This window comes from Phacochoerus africanus, chromosome 9 (assembly GCF_016906955.1).
Source record: "Phacochoerus africanus isolate WHEZ1 chromosome 9, ROS_Pafr_v1, whole genome shotgun sequence".
Taxonomy (NCBI): Eukaryota; Metazoa; Chordata; class Mammalia; order Artiodactyla; family Suidae; genus Phacochoerus; species Phacochoerus africanus.
The window spans coordinates 89,058,299-89,077,759 of record NC_062552.1 but is presented as its reverse complement, the minus strand read 5'-3'; the positions used below and the strand labels follow the sequence as shown (position 1 = coordinate 89,077,759).

The 19,461-nt window shown below is 48.1% G+C and overlaps 1 protein-coding gene across 1 annotated transcript in view; it reads left to right on the top strand.

Moving 5' to 3' along the window:
- Positions 1–8,620, top strand: part of ST8SIA2 (ST8 alpha-N-acetyl-neuraminide alpha-2,8-sialyltransferase 2) — a 68,048-nt gene extending 59,428 nt beyond the window's left edge. Inside the window, exon 6 of the mRNA XM_047797012.1 lies at positions 4,200–8,620. Coding sequence (XP_047652968.1) covers positions 4,200–4,485 — 286 coding nt within the window. The 3' untranslated portion in view covers positions 4,486–8,620. The remainder of the gene's footprint in view (positions 1–4,199) is intronic.
- Positions 8,621–19,461: the final 10,841 nt, after the last annotated feature.

The window sequence follows — 19,461 nt, the reverse complement described above, 5'->3', positions numbered from 1 at the left end:
AACAGGCAGTGAGATGCTCTCATGTGGAGACAGTGCCCATGTCTTACATGTCCCTGGATGGTATCAACAGCGGCTGCGGCCAGCTCATTCCTGGCCCCAACCCCCCCCCCCCGCCCCCGAATCACCGTAGAGTGAAAAAAGCCCAAGAACCATGAGTGGGGAGGCTGCATTTTATTCAAGCTCTTTCTCACCAGCTACATGAGAATTTTGCCTCTTCTCAGGCAAGTGACTCTGGATTCCCACTTTTCCTACAATTCCATAAATTGAGAGAGGAGAACAGGTTCAATCCCAGAGACCTGTGGATTACCCACAGGTGTGGTGTCTTGACTCACCCAACAAACACTCTCACCTGATTTTGTTTTATTTTTTCTTAAAATTAGTTGCCAACATTTAAAAATTTGGACAATTTGCATTAAAATCCAGATTTCTGATACCTTTGGAAAAAAATCAGAAAATTTGCCTCCGCCATATAGGACTACAATAAAACTGTCTACCCCTTTATTTATTTATTTATTTATTTATTCATTTATTTATTTATTTATGTCTTTTTGCCATTTCTTGGGCCACTCCCGCAGCATATGGAGGTTCCCAGGCTAGGGGTTGAATCAGAGCTGTAGCTGCCAGCCTATGCCAGAACCACAGCAACGCGAGATCCGAGCCACGTCTGCAACCTACACCACAGCTCACGGCAATGCTGGATCCTTAACCCACTGAGCAAGGCCATGGATTGAAACCACAACCTCATGGTTCTTAGATTCTTTAACCACTGAGCCATGACAGGAACTCCTGTCTATCCCTTTAGATGCCACAGTCCCCACCACTCCCTACTGCCTTGGCAACACTTGAGGCTGGAGTCAGTTTTCCTTATATGCATATCCCAACTCTCATTCCCTTAGTTATATTGCCTGCCAGGCTGCTGAGCTAGATGAGTTCTCCAGGTCCACCTGCCTTAAAAAATCAATGACTATTCCTTATTCTTACCCCCCTCCTCCCTTCCTCTGAATAAGTTTCATTTTTAGGTTCTTTTAGAAGAACCACCTAACAGTTGAAACAGGGCTTCTTAGCCTTGGCTGCAGATTTGAATTACCGGAGGAGGTTTTAAAAATCCCAATGCCCAGGCTGCCCCTGGACTGGAGGTGGGACCCAGGATCCGTCCTCTTAAAGCTCCAGGTGATTCCAGTGTGCAACCTAGGTTGGAGAACCATTGAATGAAAGCTGAAAGTGCAATTGACTAGCTCAGGAGGAGGTGAGCCTCCTTTATGAGAGGTGGTTAAGCCAAGGTAGATGAGTGGCATTTGGCAAGGATCAGCTGGACTCTTCTGCTCCATGCATCCTTCCTGCTTTCGCCCCCTAGGGTCCTCCCAAGCTCAGTTCAGCCCCATGAGCATGTAGAGTATTAAGGTGGTCTAAGGAGAGGTTTCTTCCCTAAGAAGCCCCAGCCTCAGCTTCAAGCATCCCCCAGAGCCAGCATCATGCCTCCTATGTATTAGCTGGGATGAAACTTCTCAACTGTGCAGGGCAGAAGTCATGAAGCTCTGCAGTATTGCAGTATGTTCACCAACTCCTTTTCCTCTTTTTTTTTTTTCTTTTTTTGATTGTTTTTGCAGTGTCTGAAGACTGTTGGGGTTTTTGGGGGTTTTTTGTTTCGTTGGTTTTTTTGCTTTTAGGGCTATGCCCGCGGCATATGGAAATCTTGAAGGCTAGCAATTGAGCGAGGCCAGGTATCGAACCCACATCTTCATGGATACTCGTCAGATTCGTTTCTGCTGCACCACAACAGAAACTCCTGAAGCCGTTTTTCTGTTCTCTGCTTTTTCACCCTCCGCCTGTTCTGGTTTGGAAAATTCAGCTGCAGAGAAGTTTCTCAGCTCAGACAGGATGAAATCGGAGGAGGTGCAAGGAAAAGTGTCCTCAATTAACTGGCTTACAAAACAACACGCTTGTGAAAGGAGGCCACCTGCAGTGCCCAAAAGGATGACATTCACCCTGATTCTGGCCATCAGGGACCACAGCCCCCATCATCAATGTTAGGAGGAAATTCAGTTCGCCCTGGCCTGACAGACAGGTTGGGGTGGGAGAGATCCTTTAAGTTTTATGATATCAAATATTATATGATTCACTGAGATGATATGGGTAATTAGGAATCTATAACTTTTCTGATGCAAAAGCTAATGCCCCCTTTAAAAAAATAAAAGATTTAAGGTTGACATTCTAAAACGTTTTGGGGTTCCTTTGTTGGAGCTGCAGAAAGAACCTCTTGCAAAAGGAAGAGCATAACTGGGCTTCTAGAAAACTTGCCCCCTAAACTTTGAGCTAGATGCACTGTGAATAATGTAAAACAGTTGTAACTTTCAGCAATATGTAAGTGTTCTGCCTGGCATGCTTTTCTTTCTGACATGAATTAATTGACAGGTGCAACTTTGTAGTCGCTGGCATCGCTATGCTGGCGTGCCATGGGGCCTGTGCTGCAGGTAAAGAGTGGGTGTTTTTCACAATGGCAAGCGGGAGCACGTGGAATGGGTACCCGTGGAATGTGTTTGAGTGCAGAAAAACGTGGACAGCGCCTGGTGTAGACACAATTGTAAAGAGATTGTGCTGAGGAAATACATCTTTCCAGCAAGAGTACACATTGCATTTAAAGGGATTCAGCATTGGGTAAGTGGAAGGCTTTACTAGAAATAAAGGTTGGACTACACGTCCCAGTGAGTTCTAAATCCTAGCAGGAGAAAAACCATGATGGAAAACAAAAATGATGGCAAATAGGGTGGATGTTTTCCCACTTAGGGAGACCCTTCTAGATTGTGTTAGGACTTAGCGGCCATGTTGGCAATCCCTGGGTCTGTGCCCCATCATTGCATAAATATAAAAACTGGGTCTAGCAGGGAGCAGCGACTGGCTCAAAGGCACACAGTTGGTTGCTGACGGAACTGTCACTGAAACCCCTTCTCCACTTCTGCTGCTTAGTCTGATGGCTTAGTCTGATGGCTGCTTTCTTGGTTAAGGTAAACCAAGGCCCTCTATTGGCAGAGGTAGCTCGGCACCTCACTCAACACAGGAAGCCCTTAGCTTAACGCTCTTCTCTTTCCACCTGCCGTGTCTCCCTTCATACCTCCGTTCAGAACCCAGCCTCTCAGGACAGGCCACAGCCCACTGTCCCTTCAGCTCTCCAGGGAAGCCACATACTATCAGAGACAGACAACCTGCATCAGAGGGTGGAGGGCCTGTGGGCAGGGATGGGAAGGTAATCTGACCATGCTCAGGAGGCAAAGAAGTCAACCCTGCCCGAGTCAGGTGTGGTAATTGGTGGTGGGCACTGTGCAAGGGGCGGTCCTTTATTGGGGGCAGCCAACTACAGCCAGAGCACCAAGCCCGGCCACACCTGTATGTGTTGTCTGTAGCTCTTCTGTACTACCATGGCAGAGGCCAGGCGTATAGCCACAGAGCCAACAATTGTTGCCACCTGACCCTTTCACAGAAAAAGTTCGCCAGACCCTCCTTTAGATTTTTTTCTTCTCATTTTTTTAATTAAAGTATTAGTTGGTTTACAACATCATGCCAGTTTCTGCTGTACAGCAAAGTGACCCAGTCATATATATAGACACATTCCTTTTCTCATATTAGCTTCCATCATGTTCTATCTCAAGTGGCTGGATATAGTTCCCTGTGCTATACAGTAGGACCTCATTGCTTATCCACTCTAAATGTAATAGTTTGCATCTACTAACCCCAAACTCCCAGTCCATCCCACTCCCTTGCCCTCCCCCGTGGCAACCACAAGTCTGTTCTCTAGGTCTGTGAATCTGCTTCTGTTTTGTCAATAATTTCGTTTGTGCTTTAGATTTCAACAGGCCTGAGCGCAAGTCAATTTCTGGCCTTTCTATCTAGGTGACCTTGGGCAAGCCACTTTCACCTTTGAGGTTCATTTCTCCATCTGTACCTACTCACAGGCTTGTCTTGTGTTCATAAAATCACCTATAGGAAAGCACGCAGTGTGAGGAGCAGTTCTGTTACTTAATAAATAGTGGCTGTCAGTCATTTTTGAAGGGAACTGAGAATTAGTCACTTGATTGGTCTCTACAGTTCCTGGGGTGGCAGGAGGCAGACTGTGGAACAGAAGAAAAATTTTCTTCTCCTGGAAAGGACAATTCACACACTCATGTCTCTTTTTCTGTTTCTTTTTTCACTTTTTTTTCCCCCAGATACTGGCTGACTAACAAAGTTCACATCAAAAGACCCACCACTGGCCTCTTGATGTACACGCTAGCCACACGCTTCTGCAACCAGATCTACCTCTACGGCTTCTGGCCCTTTCCATTAGATCAGAACCAGAACCCCGTCAAGTACCACTACTACGACAGCCTCAAGTATGGCTACACCTCCCAGGCCAGCCCCCACACCATGCCCTTGGAGTTCAAGGCCCTGAAGAGCCTGCATGATCAGGGGGCTCTGAAACTGACTGTTGGCCGGTGCGATGGGGCCACGTAAGATGGGCACCCCGTGGCACTCAGTGGCTCACATTTCCTGCCAGCTATACCACAGGCAGATGGGAGTCGGGGCAGCACAAACTCTAGAACAAGCAGGCTAGTGGTTTTCTTTGTTCAAGTGTAAAACAGTGACCAGAATATATATATCTATACGTGCATATATATATTGACCTGAGTATTTATAACTGTGTGGTGTTCATCTAGCATTAGGCAGATAAGCCACAGGAAGAAGGTGTGGAGAACCCACCTGGACCTGACTAAGACTCGGTCCATCTTTGGGGGCAGAAGGACTCGACATGAAAAGAAGCCAGTCCCCTGACTTTGGATGACATCCTGCCTCCCGGGTTGGAGGGATCCTTGGGTTCATGGGAGACTGGAGAGCCCCCTGTTGGCAGCTACCCTGAGCATCTGAGAAATGTGGATTCTGGGTGAGCTAAGACCCAGAGGGGACAACTTGACCCAAGTCTAAAATGGTGCTGTTCCCAGAGAAGAGGGAGATTGGAAAGTTCCACCCAGCAAAGGAGCACGGGGTCACCAAGGAGCAGAGGCCACGTTGGACCTGAGGACCTTGTTCCATGAACTTTGCCCATGGGACAAACCACAGTTGGTCCCATCTGTCCCAGACCAGCCTACGCAGCTCTGGAGAGAAGGTTGGAGGAGACACGATGGACAGGTCATATTCTGACTTCAAAAGAACCCCCTAGAACCTGGGACAGAGCAGGCAGATGACACTAAAGAGCTTCGGTGTTCCAAAACATGTTTTTGAAAAATCACAACTTCCTACTAAAAGTTGGCGCTCCAGCCCAGAATAAGGCAAGAGAGTGTCCAAAATACAGTGGTTGTTCTTTAAAGCAACTTGAGTTCATCAAGGAGTAAGGGACCCTGGGCTTTCATCCTCAGGGTTAGCCTCCTCCCTGTCCTGTTGGAAAGTCACGTGAGGGACTGTACTGTTCCCTTCTGTCACCAGGGAAGCCACCGCCAACACTTGAAAGGGCACCTGAAGGGTAAATGTCATCCTGTTAAAATATATATGATTGCCTTTCTAAGGGCCTCCAGGGCCCCAGAGTGTGAGGCTGGAAGAATGTTAAGGGTCCAGCTCCATTTCTCTGCAGCCACTGTGTTTGCTTTCTGCATCGTGCACTCTGTGAGGCCTCTGCAGCCAGCCTGCTGTGTCAATGTCACTTCCTTGTCACTCCTGATGGTCCCACTAGCCAGCACTGAGCTCCAACACAGGCTTTCAGCTCTGCAGGAAGAGGTTCCAGCATCTGTGCCCACCTCTCTCTTTCCACGGAGACAGTCATTTGAGAATCTGGCAAAATCCATCTCCCCTCTATTAAGATTTATAGAGTTAAGACTTTCTTTGAACCCAAAGCCAAAAGTAGTATCCAAATACTGGACATAATCTCCCCAGGGAAACCCGGGCTCAGTGCCAATGACTTAGGGGCTGGAATCCCAGGTCACATGTAGACAAGCATTAGCCAGCTTGATTTGCTGGATTTATTTCCCTCACCTGATAAATAACAGTGTTTTAAAATATATTTGAAAGATAAGTTAAAAACCATTATCTTGAAGGTGAAGGGAGTTAAGAAAAGTAATCAAGATCTGCTCCCAAGCATACGAGACTGGACATCATTAATCAAAGGCAATTCAGAGCAGGACATTTGCTCTAAATTAATGCCTGACAGAAAGCCAGTGGAGGCGGTGGAAGGATGCTCAGAACCTCATCACCCCACATGCAGATACTCCAGCTCCAAACTACGATCACAATTCTACGTCTCTTTGTTTCTTCCCTGTTGCTGTTCTTCTTCTTGAAATCAGAGATTTGGGATTTGCATTATAAAATGAATATTTAAAAAAGCAACAGCCCTAACAGCCTCTGTAGGAACAGAGGAGTGTGGACTTCTCACAAAAAGTAGAAATAATTAGTATCATCTTTTACACTTCTCCAGGGCCTTTCATCTTGAAGATTTCAAAGGCCCCGGAAGACATGTAATTTCTGAAGCTTGCAATGCCCTGGGAACAGGCAGAATTGCCAGCAGGGCCTCAATGGATTAGCCAAAGCCTTGGATTCCAGAAAGTTCCAGTGCTGAGTGCAGAGAGGAGCCTGGGGTCAGGTCTGGGGTTGGTGCTGCGCCTCCATGTTCCTGCCAATACCCCTAATGCAGGGCAGTCAAAGGGCCAGGGCTCTTAGGAAAACATGGTTTTCTTTCTGTCCCTTCTTGGTCTTGGTTCCTTAAGCTGAAACTGATGGAGCTGAAGGGAAATGAACTCTTGCCACCTGCCTCTGGGTTCTCTCCAGAGAACAGCGAGAGACCAGGACAAGCCACATGTCACCATCCCTGGCCTGCAGGTCCTCTGCTGTCAAAACACCTTGGCTGTGATGGCAGGAGCTCTGGGGCCTTAGCTTCCCCTCCCTGCTCGCCCTTCTCCATCCAGGCACGCACAATCAGGAGGCAGTCTGACCTTGCCTCTGTTTAGAGCTCCATTTGACCAAGGTTCCACTGAAGCCTCTGGCGCAGCCCAGCTAGCCTGGGGTGACCCCCCAGGAGTACCTGGTACCCAGTGCCCTGGTCCACCACCTTGTAATGACAGGGGTCACAGGCCTCTGGGAGCAAGTGGTCAGCCAGCCTCCCACTGACCATCAATCTGGAGTTGCCCCACCATCACCCACCATGGAGCCCCTCAGACCCTCTCCATTCACCTCCTCTCTCCCCCTTCACTTTCTTCCTACCATTTCTAAGGAAACACCATCCCTCCACTCACCAGTCCTCAGCTAGTCTGCCGCCTCTGTTCTCTCTTTCTACCAACAGACGCTCATTCCACCGCCCTGGCTCCTGCAGCCTCATCCCTTCCCCACCAGACCTGGGAAGGGCTCTCTGGTGCTGCTACTGCCTTCCTCCTGACCTCCTACTCCGTCTCCACGCTCCTTGGACCAGCGACTCAATTGCCACATCGAAAGCCTCATTCCCATCACCAAGCTCTCTGCACCACCTGGCTCTCTGCTGACTCTTCCTGGACACTCGCGATCCCCTTTGCGCCCAGTAGGCCATGTTCTCATGGCTTTTCTCCTCTTTCCCCAATGCCCCGTCATTGTTTACTTATGTATTTATTTATTTATGTATTTATGATTTATTTATTGACACTCTTACCTTAATCTAAAAAGTAACCACCGTAGATCTGACTATTATTTCCCTCTCTCTTCCTTGCCCTACACATAAACCTTTCCCACCTTGGCATCCTCTCTCCCACCCCCTTGCATCACCTCCCTACACACTCCATCTGCAACCTCCCACCTTCCTGGGAGCCACCCTCCTCTTCCTGCAGCCCAGCCCCTGTCCCAAGTTCCAGGCTCGGATCGCATACTGCACATTGGTGGTTTACCCCATCTGCTCCCACAGCGCCATAAATGCAACACTTCTGAAGCCAAGTTTATCATCTCTCTGCTCTCCTTCCTCCACAACCCCTCCTTTCCCTGTTAGAAGACCCCTGATCCTCTCAACCATCCAATGCTGAGACCCTTAAGTCATCCTTGCTCTTCCTTCCCCGCTGCCCTACCCTTGCCTTCTGGTCACTCGCAAAATTTCAGCAGCAGTGTCCTCTGCCAGGTTTCCTCTGGGCATGCTTGCAGGTTCTCCAGTCCACCCTGAACATTTATAGAGATTTCTTCATCTCCACCCAGTCACAAACTTTTAAAATACCGTGCAAGTCTCATATTACAGACCGTCAAATAAAGCCCTACCCTTTCTTTACACCCTGCATCAGTCCATCTAGAATAGCTGTCATTCCTAGAAGGGGGTGCCCGGTTTTCCTGTCTCTGTGCCTTTGGTCCTGCTGCTCTCATCCCCTGGGACACTCTCTTCTGTTTCCTTCAAGGCCCACACAGAAACCACATCTTTCATGAAGCGCCCCTGATCTACAAACCGATGGGGATCTCTCCCTCCGCTGAACCACCGTAGCACTTTATTTGTACCTTTCTCATGGCACTTACCATATTCTGCCTTGTATTATAGTTATTGTGCACTTGTCCTATGACTTCTTAGATTGTAAGTTCGCCAAGGGCAGGGACCGTGTTTTACTCATCTGTGTCCATCACAGCACCAGGGGTGGTGCGTAGCACACAGCAGTTGCTCAATAAATGTTTGTTGGATTAAATCTTTGATGCCTCTCAGGGCTGTGTAATTAAGGAAGCCGTTTTGCATCCATAATGTCACAAGAACCTCCAAAAAAATCATGTGAGTTGGGAAGACAGAAATCATTATGTTCATTGTATAGATCATAAAACTAAAGCAAAAATCACATGAAGCCACATAGCTCACCAGAAGAATTTGCATCTAGGTCTTCTTATCCCCACTCCAGGTATTTTTCTATTAAGCTTTGTGGTTGGGTCACTTACACTGGCCCTAAGCTCCATCCTGGCTGCCACAAATCTGGACATCACCTTCACAAAGTCAGGCGAAGGTCAATGTGAACCTGAGCTCGTGTGCCCGTCACCACAGGCAAAATCTTGCTCCTTTTTGGAGCAGACAAAAGCCATTCAGGTTTTACCAGGCCCAGGGGGTGGAGCTGTGAGACCTCATAAATCATTCCCACTGCTGTTGTCATGGGATAGAAATCATCCGTCCAGATGGCAAAGAGACTACCAGCTCCAAGGGGCTGCTGTTTGATAAATCTCTTCATGCCTAATTAAGGCTCCCCTTCCAGAATGAATAGAACAGGAACAGGAATGGATGATGCCAGTCAGATGGGACTCCAGACGTGCCTCCTGCCTCATGAATGCCCTTAATAGCATCCCCAATGACACTGACAGCCCGCCCCAGCCGGCCTGTCTCTCACCAGCACTGCTGGATGTCCTCATCTCTTTCCATCCTTATCCCCATCCTTTTCTTCCCCCCACCCTGAGGCTCTCACCCTTGGCACACACGCAAATCAAGGTGAGCCCGAATAGCCAAGTTGTAGCTTTTCTTGAGGACCTGAGCCCTGGACTGTAGCAATGCAAGGAGGTGGCAAGAGGGGAGGAGGTATGGGGCATCTATGCTACAGAACGGGGGGCTATTCTGGTGATGGGCCATCCCCAGCAGTGGGAGGTTTCCATAGTTACTGCAGAACAATGTAAACACTGTAGAAGCAGTGTTTTTCTCACCTTTAGGCTTCATAATGGGGGTAGGAGTCATTTCCATCCCTAGTGCACTGAAATCTCCACCTCCAGGCCGTCAGGGTGTCTAGAATCACCCCAGCTGTCTATAGCCAAAGCCCAACAGAATCACCCAGCAAGGACACTAAAGGTCCTTTGTGGCCTTTCTCAGTCTTCCTCGTCACTTTCTCAGCCATCCCACTTCCTCCTAGACCCTGGGGAGGAAAATAAGGCTCTAAAGGAGGTCTCAAGAATTGTGCCAAGAAAACCCCAAATGCCCCAGACATGACAGTGTGTTCAAATATTAAAGATACTTTTCCAAAACTGACCCAGCACCAGCTGGCAGCAGCCAGTCTTTGGGGGAAGAAAGAGACTATGAAGAGCTGACAGCCAGGCAGTGGGGAGACCACCCTGTGGCCCATGAGGACCCTACCAGGGCAGGGTCAGCCAAGAGTAGTGCAGACTCCAGAGCTGAACACTGTGGTGAATCAAGGTGGGGTTGGGGCTGCAAAACACCACTTTGATTTAGTTCAAGGTGCCCTCATTTTCTAGAATGAGGTTGTCCCAACGGAGCTGCTTGACAGAGTCTGCAAAGGGATGGCTGACTCAGTGCCTAAGGGAAGCTAGGTGTTGCAAAGAAGACCACTCTTCTTTCCTTGAGCTGTTTTGCTCGAGGAAAGCCAAGACTGCACCCTCCCATCCCAGTCTCCGGGGATCGGCACAAATGTAACTCAGTGGAACAATAGCTGTGGCAGTTTCTCAATCTGAGCTGGATACCTGATGATCCAGAAGCTGGAAGCTCAAGAGCCTGGGGGGTGGGGGGTCATGGATGAGCCACTTGACACTGGTGCCTTCTCAGCCATAAGATGGAGAAGATACGTACCTACCTCCTTCCTGGAGTTATTGGGAAAATGCAAATAAAGAATGGTATTGAGAGAGAAGTGGGTGGAGGAAAGTGGGTACAAATGAAGTGCATGAAGCTGTGAGGTTCAAGATTCTGCTGATGTAATTTCTCTGCTTAAACCTACCAGTGGCTTTCCTGCTTCCTTGGAGAAAGTTTGAATCATCTTACCATGCTTATGAAGTCTTAAGCCCTCCTCCCCTCTGGCTCACTACATTCCAACCACACAGGCCCTGTCTCACTCTGTTCAAACCACATAGACCTTTTTGCTTCTAGAAATTTCCAGACTCATTCTAGCCTCAGGACCTTTGTGCAGGCTGTTCCCTCTGCCTAGAAAACTTCCTCTCCAGCTCCAAGTAGGTTGCCTCAGCCTCTTTTTATTTTTTTAATTTATTTATTTTTTTATTTTTTTTTATTTTTATTTTTTTTTGCTTTTTTAGGGCTGCAACCGCAGCATATGGAGGTTCCCAAGCTAGGGGTTGAATTGGAGCTACAGCTGCCAGCCTACACCACAGCCACACAGGATCCGAGCCACATCAGTGAACTATACCACAGCTCACGGCAATGCCAGATCCTTAACCCACTGAGCAAGTCCAGGTATCAAACCTGCGTCTCATGGATGCTAGTCAGATTTGTTAACCACTGAGCCATGACAGGAACTCCCTGCCTTATCTTTCAAATCTCAAATTGAATGTCAATTCCGGGGTAATTGTCCCTGGTCTCACTCAGCCAATCACTCTCTATTATATCTCCCATCATCCTGCAAGGCAGTCTTTATAAACAATCTGAATTACCTCACTTATTTTGAGTTCTCAACTCTGAGAGAATTCATAAAAGATCCCAGTGCCCAGGCCACCTTTTGGACAAGTTTAATTAATATCTCCAGAAATCAATGAGGGCATCAGTACTTTTTTTTAAAACTCTTCCTAGTGCCCAGCCAGGATTGGGAAACACAGATATATTTGCTCCCCCCTTTTTTACTGTCTGCCTGCTCTTCTAGAATGTTCAGTTGGGAACTTGTTTTCTGTAACAATGTCCCATGCCCATGTGTGGTGGAAGTGGCCACCCTCCAGGGTTATGGTTAATGTCTTTCCCTGGGGAGCTGGCAACAGACTGCAATGTGACAACTTCCCTGGCCCTCTCAGGAGGTGCAGACCACCTCTGAATTCTCATGATGACATTTTGTCCCCTGCAGCCCCAGGTAGATGGCCAGCATTTTATCCCTCTAGTTGAGATTCTAGAGTTTTTCCAGTTCCAATTCACCTCTTCAGAGACCTTCATGACTCTTGCCCTACAAGGGAGGCTCATCCCCAGCCCCACCGTCAGAGAACTTGACCAGCTCAGCTGCATATTAGAGCCACTGGAGGAGCTTTAAAAACCAGAAGTTCCTGGACCCCACCTTCAGGGACTTTGGTGTGACTGGGGGGTGGCCTGTGCATCTCCAGAAGCTCCACAGGGTAGTGCTGAGGTGCAACCCCCACTGGAAAGTCCTGAGACAGGCCCAGTTCCCAAATCCTGGAACTCCTTCCACAGCAGCCCACCTCAGGCCTCTGGTTGGAGGTCATGCTTTTATTTATTGCTTGTAAGGGTTTCCTTTCTTGATTTCAGGCCAGCAGGTTTTGTTGTTACTTCTCCTGTGTCAGTCACCTCCAGGACCAGGATTGCTGTACGCTCGGCATAGGAGGAAAGCTCTGGCCGCCATAGTGGTTCCCTTTCCAAAATGCATGCTCAGTGAGGACAGGGCCCTGTCTGGTGTGTTCACCAAAGCACCTCTAGCTACTGGAATTGTGCCTGGTACAGAGAAGGCACTTAGAAAACCCCTGTTGCATGAATGATAGAATGAGCATGAGCTGTATGGGTATGTGAGTGCTTCCAAGGAAGACTTGCCCTCTGTTGACCCCCAAAGTTGGGAGGCATCCCACCTAGTGGAAAGAACCCCAGGGCCTCCTGAAGAGGAAAAGGAATTTCTCCACTTCCTCAAGTAGGCCTTGTGTGAGGTGATGTCTATCACTTTTATCATTTACCACAGCCCTGTGTGTTTCATTGTCCCCACTTCAGAGATTAGATAACCAAGGCTCGCAGAGGTTAAAAACTAGTTCAAGATGACAAAACTCATGAGTGGAAGGTTTGATGCCAAAGCCAACACTGTTAGCACCAGCCCATCCTGCTAGCCCCTCAAGATCACTTAATTCTCTATAACCTTCTACCACGTGGTCACAAAGAGAGAACAGGACTCACCTTCGTTCCATCCAGGCTCCTCATTGGCTCTACCCATTGGCAGAGCCACTATAGACTCTGAACATGCCTGTGCAAAAAATGTCTTTTTTTTTTTTAAGGCCACACCTGTGTCATATGGAAGTTCCCAGGCTAGGGGTCGAATCAGAGCTACAGCTGCCAGCCTATGCCAGAACCACAGCAACGTGGGATCAGAGACACGTCAGTGACATACACCACAGCTCATGGCAACACCAGATTCTTAACCCACTGAGCAAGGCCAGGGATCAAACCTGCATCCTCATGTATATTAGTCGAGTTCGTTGCCACTGAGCCAAAATGAGAACTCCAAAAATGTCAATTTTTAAAATACTTCCTTGTCAATTGGTTAAGAGCTATGGTCCCCAGCCCCCAATTGCCTGTGATGCAGCACTGTGGCCATGGTCAATTCAGATTAGTCAGGGCTGTTCTGAATCTTTCATCATTTCACATATCACCTCCACTCCCAACGAGAGGGCTTTTTGGACATTTGGACCCCTGAGCCACATCACATTGATGTTTTTGTGGAAGCCAAGCCTGGAGAAGTGATTTCCTTTCCTCCCTCTTGTTTTCCATGGGCACATCCTTAGCCAAGAGAAGATGATGCAGGCAGCTCTGTGAGTATGATTGCAAATTCAATTCTGGAAACATGGAGAGGCCCCAGAAGAAGGAGCGGCATCTTGAATAATATCTGTGAGGCACCAGTGAAGGACTGGCAAGCAGGAGGGTACTCAGGCACAGGGAGAGCAGCTGAGGACTGAAAAGAGCAGATAACATTTATTGAGCACCAAATGCTTTACATGGACGAAGTCATTTAAATCTCATAGCTGGAGTTCCCGTCGTGGCGCAGTGGTTAACGAATCCGACCAGGAACCATGAGGTTGCGGGTTCGGTCCCTGCCCTCGCTCAATGGGTTAAGGATCTGGCGTTGCCGTGAGCTGTGGTGTAGGTTGCAGACGCGGCTCGGATCCCGCGTTGCTGTGGCTCTGGCGTAGGCCGGTGGCTACAGCTCCGATTCAACCCCTAGCCTGGGAACCTCCATATGCCACGGGAGCGGCCCAAGAGATAGCAACAACAACAACAACAACAATAACAACAACAACAACAGCAACAACAAAATAAATAAATAAATAAATCTCATAGCTTCCCTTTTCAGGCAGCTATTATTATTGCCACTTCACGGATGAGGAAACTGAGGCAAAGAATTTGGTTAACTTGCCCAAGACCAAAAAGGTAGGTAGAAATTGAGCTGGGATTTGAACCCAAGTCCTTGTCTTCCAAAGAGCTTCAGAAGCTCCTAAGCCTCACTTTTGTGTGTGTGTGTGTGTGTGTGTGTGTGTGTGTGTGTTTTGTCTTTTGTCTTTTTAGAAACTCCCCAAGCTTCACCTTGATCAGCAGCCCTTGATCTCCTGGGGGCTGCATTAGCCTTGCTGGTGAGTTATCCAGCTGGTTCCCTCACGTGCTATTCCCATACCAGTCTCATCCACCAGGGTTTCCCCACCCCCAACTGTCACCCTGAGGCCCAGCCAGTGGAAATGCTCATTAGTGCAGCTATAGTGACAGGTGCTGGCTACACGGCCTTGGGCCCTGTGGATGCAGCTGCTGCCATTTGAACTTGGCAGGGAAGCTGGGCCTAGGCATTCCCCCCTGCACACACTGGACCGCTTGGCCAAGTGTCTGGGAATGAGATGGGGGGCAGCCAAACCACAGGCTGCTAGAAAAATGTGGAATTGCCTTCTGGCAGAGTCCAAGTTGGAAACAAGAAGTAAAGTCAGTGAAACAGAGAACAGAAAGGCACGAATGATGAGCAAGAAGGCCACAGATACAGGGTGGGGTTCCCTGGTCTGTGCACACTCCAAGATGTCACCAGCTGTTTTCATCAGGACCTCTGCTCCTACAACCTGCCTCAAAATCAGGTGTTTACACTGGGCAGGGTTACAGCATAGGGGTGGCCTCTAGCCCTCCTCTGCAGCATTAGGGAAGCTGGGGGGCCTTAACCTCTCCTCCACAGGGTTCTGCCTACAGCATGGGGCGGATCCAGCCACATCACCTCCCATCTGTTTCCTCATCAGTAAACCAAGAGAAAACCTCCTGGCTCAGATGCTTTTGGGACTGAACCTGATGAGACCCCTTGAATCCTTCACCCACAGAAGGCAGCTGACAGATGAGGGCAGCTGCCCTCTCAGGCCAAGGGGGCCAGGAGAGGTGTGGGAGGAGTTCCACTTCCATCTGGCTCGACCCGCTTCCTTGGCCTCCTCTGCAGTGAGTGGAGGGCCTGGCAGGCAGTAGGTGCCCAATAATGAAGGAATGTCTGTTGAATGAATGAATACTTCCAAGTTTCCTGAAAATATTTCTTTCCAGTTGCTCACCAGACTGGCTCCCCAGGCCTCAGTTTCCATACCTGAACAAATAGGTAGGTTTCTCTACCTCCCTCTGCCCAAGAACTACAGCAACGGTCACAGTAATGGAGCAAATAGCTTTGGGTTTTGAATACTATTTGGCACCCCTAATTTAGTGTCAGTCCCCCTCAATTCCCTCCCAATTGCATTCAGAAGAGGCACTTTTTTCCAAATGGCTTGGTGTCTCTACAACACCCTGAGTCCAAGTAGTCTCAGAACTGTCCATCTGTGAAGTGCCTAGCATGTGCCAGCCCCTGCATTGGGCCCTTTGCCTAGACTGTCTCCCTCTTCCATCAGCCCGCTAAAGTCAAGATTATTTATCTGAGGAGTTCCCTTCATGGCGCAGCCAAAATGAATCTGAGTAGTATCCATGAGGCTGCGGGTTTGATCCCTGGCCTCTCTCAGTGGGTCAAGACCCAATGTTGCCATGAGCTGTGCTGTGGGTTGCTGCTGTGGCTTGGATCCCACATTGCTGTTCCTGTGGTATAGGCTGGCATCTGTAGCTCCGATTGGACCCCTAGCCTGGGAACCTCCATATGCCATGAGTGCAGCCCTAAAAAGGGAAGAAAAAAAAGAGAAAGAGAGAAAAGATTATTTCCATTTTATGGATGAGGGATGAGGGAGCCAAAGCCCATGGCTTGTCAGATGGCTGGTAATTAGCATTCCTTCTATGAATCTCTACCTCCCTATCTTCACAACAATTGAAGCCCATTCATTCATCCACTCGCTCATTTATTCATCTCTTCACACATTCATCTGAGAAACATCAGGGAGTTCCCACAGAGTGTCATGACACATCAACACCCTGTCCATGGTCCTGAGGGGCCCACAGTCCAGTGGTGGGAGTGGAAAGGGAGGGGGGATACATGGTACAGTGCTGTAGGGCTAACGTAGGAGGAATGAGCAGATTGTTGTTGAGAGAGTTGGGGATAGACAGCAGAAAAAAAGAGCAAGGAACTCTGTTCGCAGGAGGGTGCATCAGGTAGGATTACTCAGGTCTTGCTTCCCAGAAGAGAGGGCATTTGAATTCCTACAGTAAATGAATGTTCCCAATGCTGCTAATTGTCTAATTCACCCACATCCCCTCCTTCCTCTTCAACCTGTCTATTCTCTATGATGACCTCTACTGCTCAGGGGAAGCAGAGCTTGGAAACAAGCCCTAGGGACTGAGTCCATGTACCTAGGAAGATAGCTCCCCTTTCCTCCACACACAGAGGGACCACAAAGGGAGAGAGAGTGCTGGGACCCTCTGGCCCCTCCCCTCCCATGTTCCCAAAATTTGGTGACCCTCCAGCTATGGGACAGCTGTGGGCTATAGTTCACCATCCCAGTACACAACTCCCACCACTGAGCCACTCAAAAGAAGGCACCAACAAGAACAGGTATGGAGAGGGTTCTTTGTGTGACTAACCATATCTGCTTCCAGTCATTCATTCAACTTCATGGACACTCTGAGAACCAGCAACCAACTATCCCTGATCTGAGCATTATAGAGGACACAGCCTCTGCCCCTGAGGACTCGGGTCTAATGGAATGACTATGCCCAACCAATAGCAACATGAAATGCAAGGGAACCCACCTATCCAAGCAACTTGGATTCAGATACAGTTTCACAGATATGACAGATGAGCTGGACCTTAAATGAGTGGGATTTTAATAGATGAATAGACCCTTGACTATCTCCTCTGGAAGTTTCCACCTTCTTTGGTGGCAGCAAGGGTCAACAAGGGACAAAGAATGGCTGGAGCGGCTGGCTGCCACACTGCTGCCAATCCTTACCGATTCACAAAACCCACCAAAGGAATAAGCCCTGCCACCACTAGTCCAGCCACTTCTCTAGGTCTCAATGCTGCCCCAAAGGAAGGCACTTGGACCCATGAGATCCTTGATTTGTGGGTAATGTCTCTGCCATCCCAGGGGAGGAAGGATAGGCAGGTGCCCACTCAGTAGGCAGCTGAGGTCCACAGTGTCAACTTGCCTTTTCCAATCTGAGCCCATCCCTCACGCCCTCATCTTGTTCCCACTGCGCCTTCCCCTGGGGTGAACAAGATCTTGGTGTTCCACTTCTAATCACAGTTTCCTTGATTGGTTTGCAGCTTTTCTCACTGTAATACCAGTCACCCATCCAGTCCTTGAGGAAATGGCACAGCATTTCCCAGGATGGGTGTTAACTACATGGGTCATCGAGGCCCAGATCTTCTCTCTCCTGGTCTTTCTCTGGGAAGATAGTTGTCTATTGCTGCTCATCAATGGGAGTCAAGGGGATAGAAAGGAGGAGCTAAGGATGAAAGTATTGGCACCTCCATAGATCACTGAGCTGTGTGAGCAAGTCTCTGAACTTTTTCTTGCAGAGAAACCATAGCAACTGGGAGCTGGGTGGGGGCTGCTGCGGGAGTTCCTGGCTGCACCCTCTGCTCCACCTGGTCAGCAGTCAGCCATGCTCTCGGACCTCCTCACTGTGGCCATGCACTGTGGCTTCCTCCTTCTAATCTCTTTTTTCTTTCTCCTAGTCCTTACTGTATGAGACCTGCTCTCTTGATTTACTTAAAACTTTTAATTCTACCAATATAACAGGCAGAATATGTTCATATATTCATGTACACATACATGTATATGTATATATAGATATACAACTTTATGCCTTTACAAACACTCTAGTTTCTCAACCAATATATGATCAACACATTCATTACTTATCCTAATAAATGTGTATCCTCCAAAGCAATAGATTATCTGACCAAATCCACCCAAAGTTATAAAAAGTTAGAGTTAGATGTAGCCAGATACTTTAATGCATCTCCTACATTCCTAGCATAGGAATTCAAAATTACACATGAAGGATACCCAACCCAGCAACCATAAGCTTCTCTGACTATGTCCAAGATGAGAGGGTTCTGAGTCTGCTCCTTTCCTTGTCCTGAGCCACTGGCTTCACTATGCCCAGTCACAAGAGGTGGCATGTCTATTTGCCGCTCCTGTGGCCTCACCTGGCCATGTCCTTCCCAAGTTTTTGTCCATGTGTTACTGTTCTCTTTCATCTGGCCCAGAATATTGAGTGGACCCCAGAGTAACTGACCTCTGGCTCATCTTGGAGTATCTCCAAAGAAATCTCCCCTTAGGTGGCCTAGGTGGGCAAAAATAGGAATTTCCTGGCCTCATCCCTTAGGCATCCCACCCCCAGCACATCAGATGTGAGCACTGGAAGGAACTGCACTCAAGCCTCAGAGGAAAATGGAAGCTCAGATGGGAGGTGCCATATGGACAATACAGAATATTGCAATTGCTTCTCTCAACCCCATTCTGGTATGTGAAGCCATAAAAGAATCATGGCAGAGACATGTCCCTGTTACTTGATGAGGTCTCTTCATATTTGCTTCCTTCTCTTGATTGAATTTGTTGTGAAAAATAAGACAACCAACTCAGAGTTTAAAATAAGACTTTGTCAGATTTCTGGTTGTGGCTCAACAGTAAGAAACCCAACTAGTATTGAACGATGCAGGTTCAATCCCTGGCCTTGCTCAGTGGGTTAAGGATTTGGGGTTGCCATGAGCTGTGGTGTAGTTTGAAGATGCAGATTGGATCCCACGTTGCTATGGCCATGGTGTAAGCTGGCAGCTGCAGTTCTGATTTGACCCCTAGCCTGGGAACCTCCATATGCCACAGGATTGGCCCCCAAAAAAATAAAATAAAATAAGGCTTTGTCTTTACTGAAAAGCTGGAAGAAGAGGGTGAAGTAAATTCCCATAAGTAGGAGCAGATCGACTAGCACATCTCCACTGCTGATATATCAAAATTGCAGGTTTCTGTTATACTGAGGTACAACCTGAGATCCTTTCTGAGAAGTGCCTTGTGGCTGCACGGGAGGAAGGGCTCATGCTTTTCCTCAGAAGACAAATCTTATTATTTAGCCAACTCTGAAAGGGCTATTTGAATGGGGTGCAGATGACATTTATTTTAAAAAGGTCAAGAGTTTTGTCCAATAAAATATTAAAGACATCATTTTATGGCAATTACAGGTTTTTTTCCTCCCACCACAGGTTGCATAGGTGCACCTCTGTCTATTAGGCATTTCAATCATCTTTTCTCCACCTACAGTCTCATGGTCATCAGGATTAAGAAGATTATTTTTCCATACAGGTTACGTTTTTTTGTTGTTGTTGTCCAATTTATTTTTGCTTGAGATCATTTTGCTGTCAAGAATTACTTGTCCAGGAGTTCCTGCTGTGGTACAAGTGGACTAAGGATCCAGCATTGTCTCTGCAGCAGCACAGGTTCTATCCTCAGGCCAGTGTA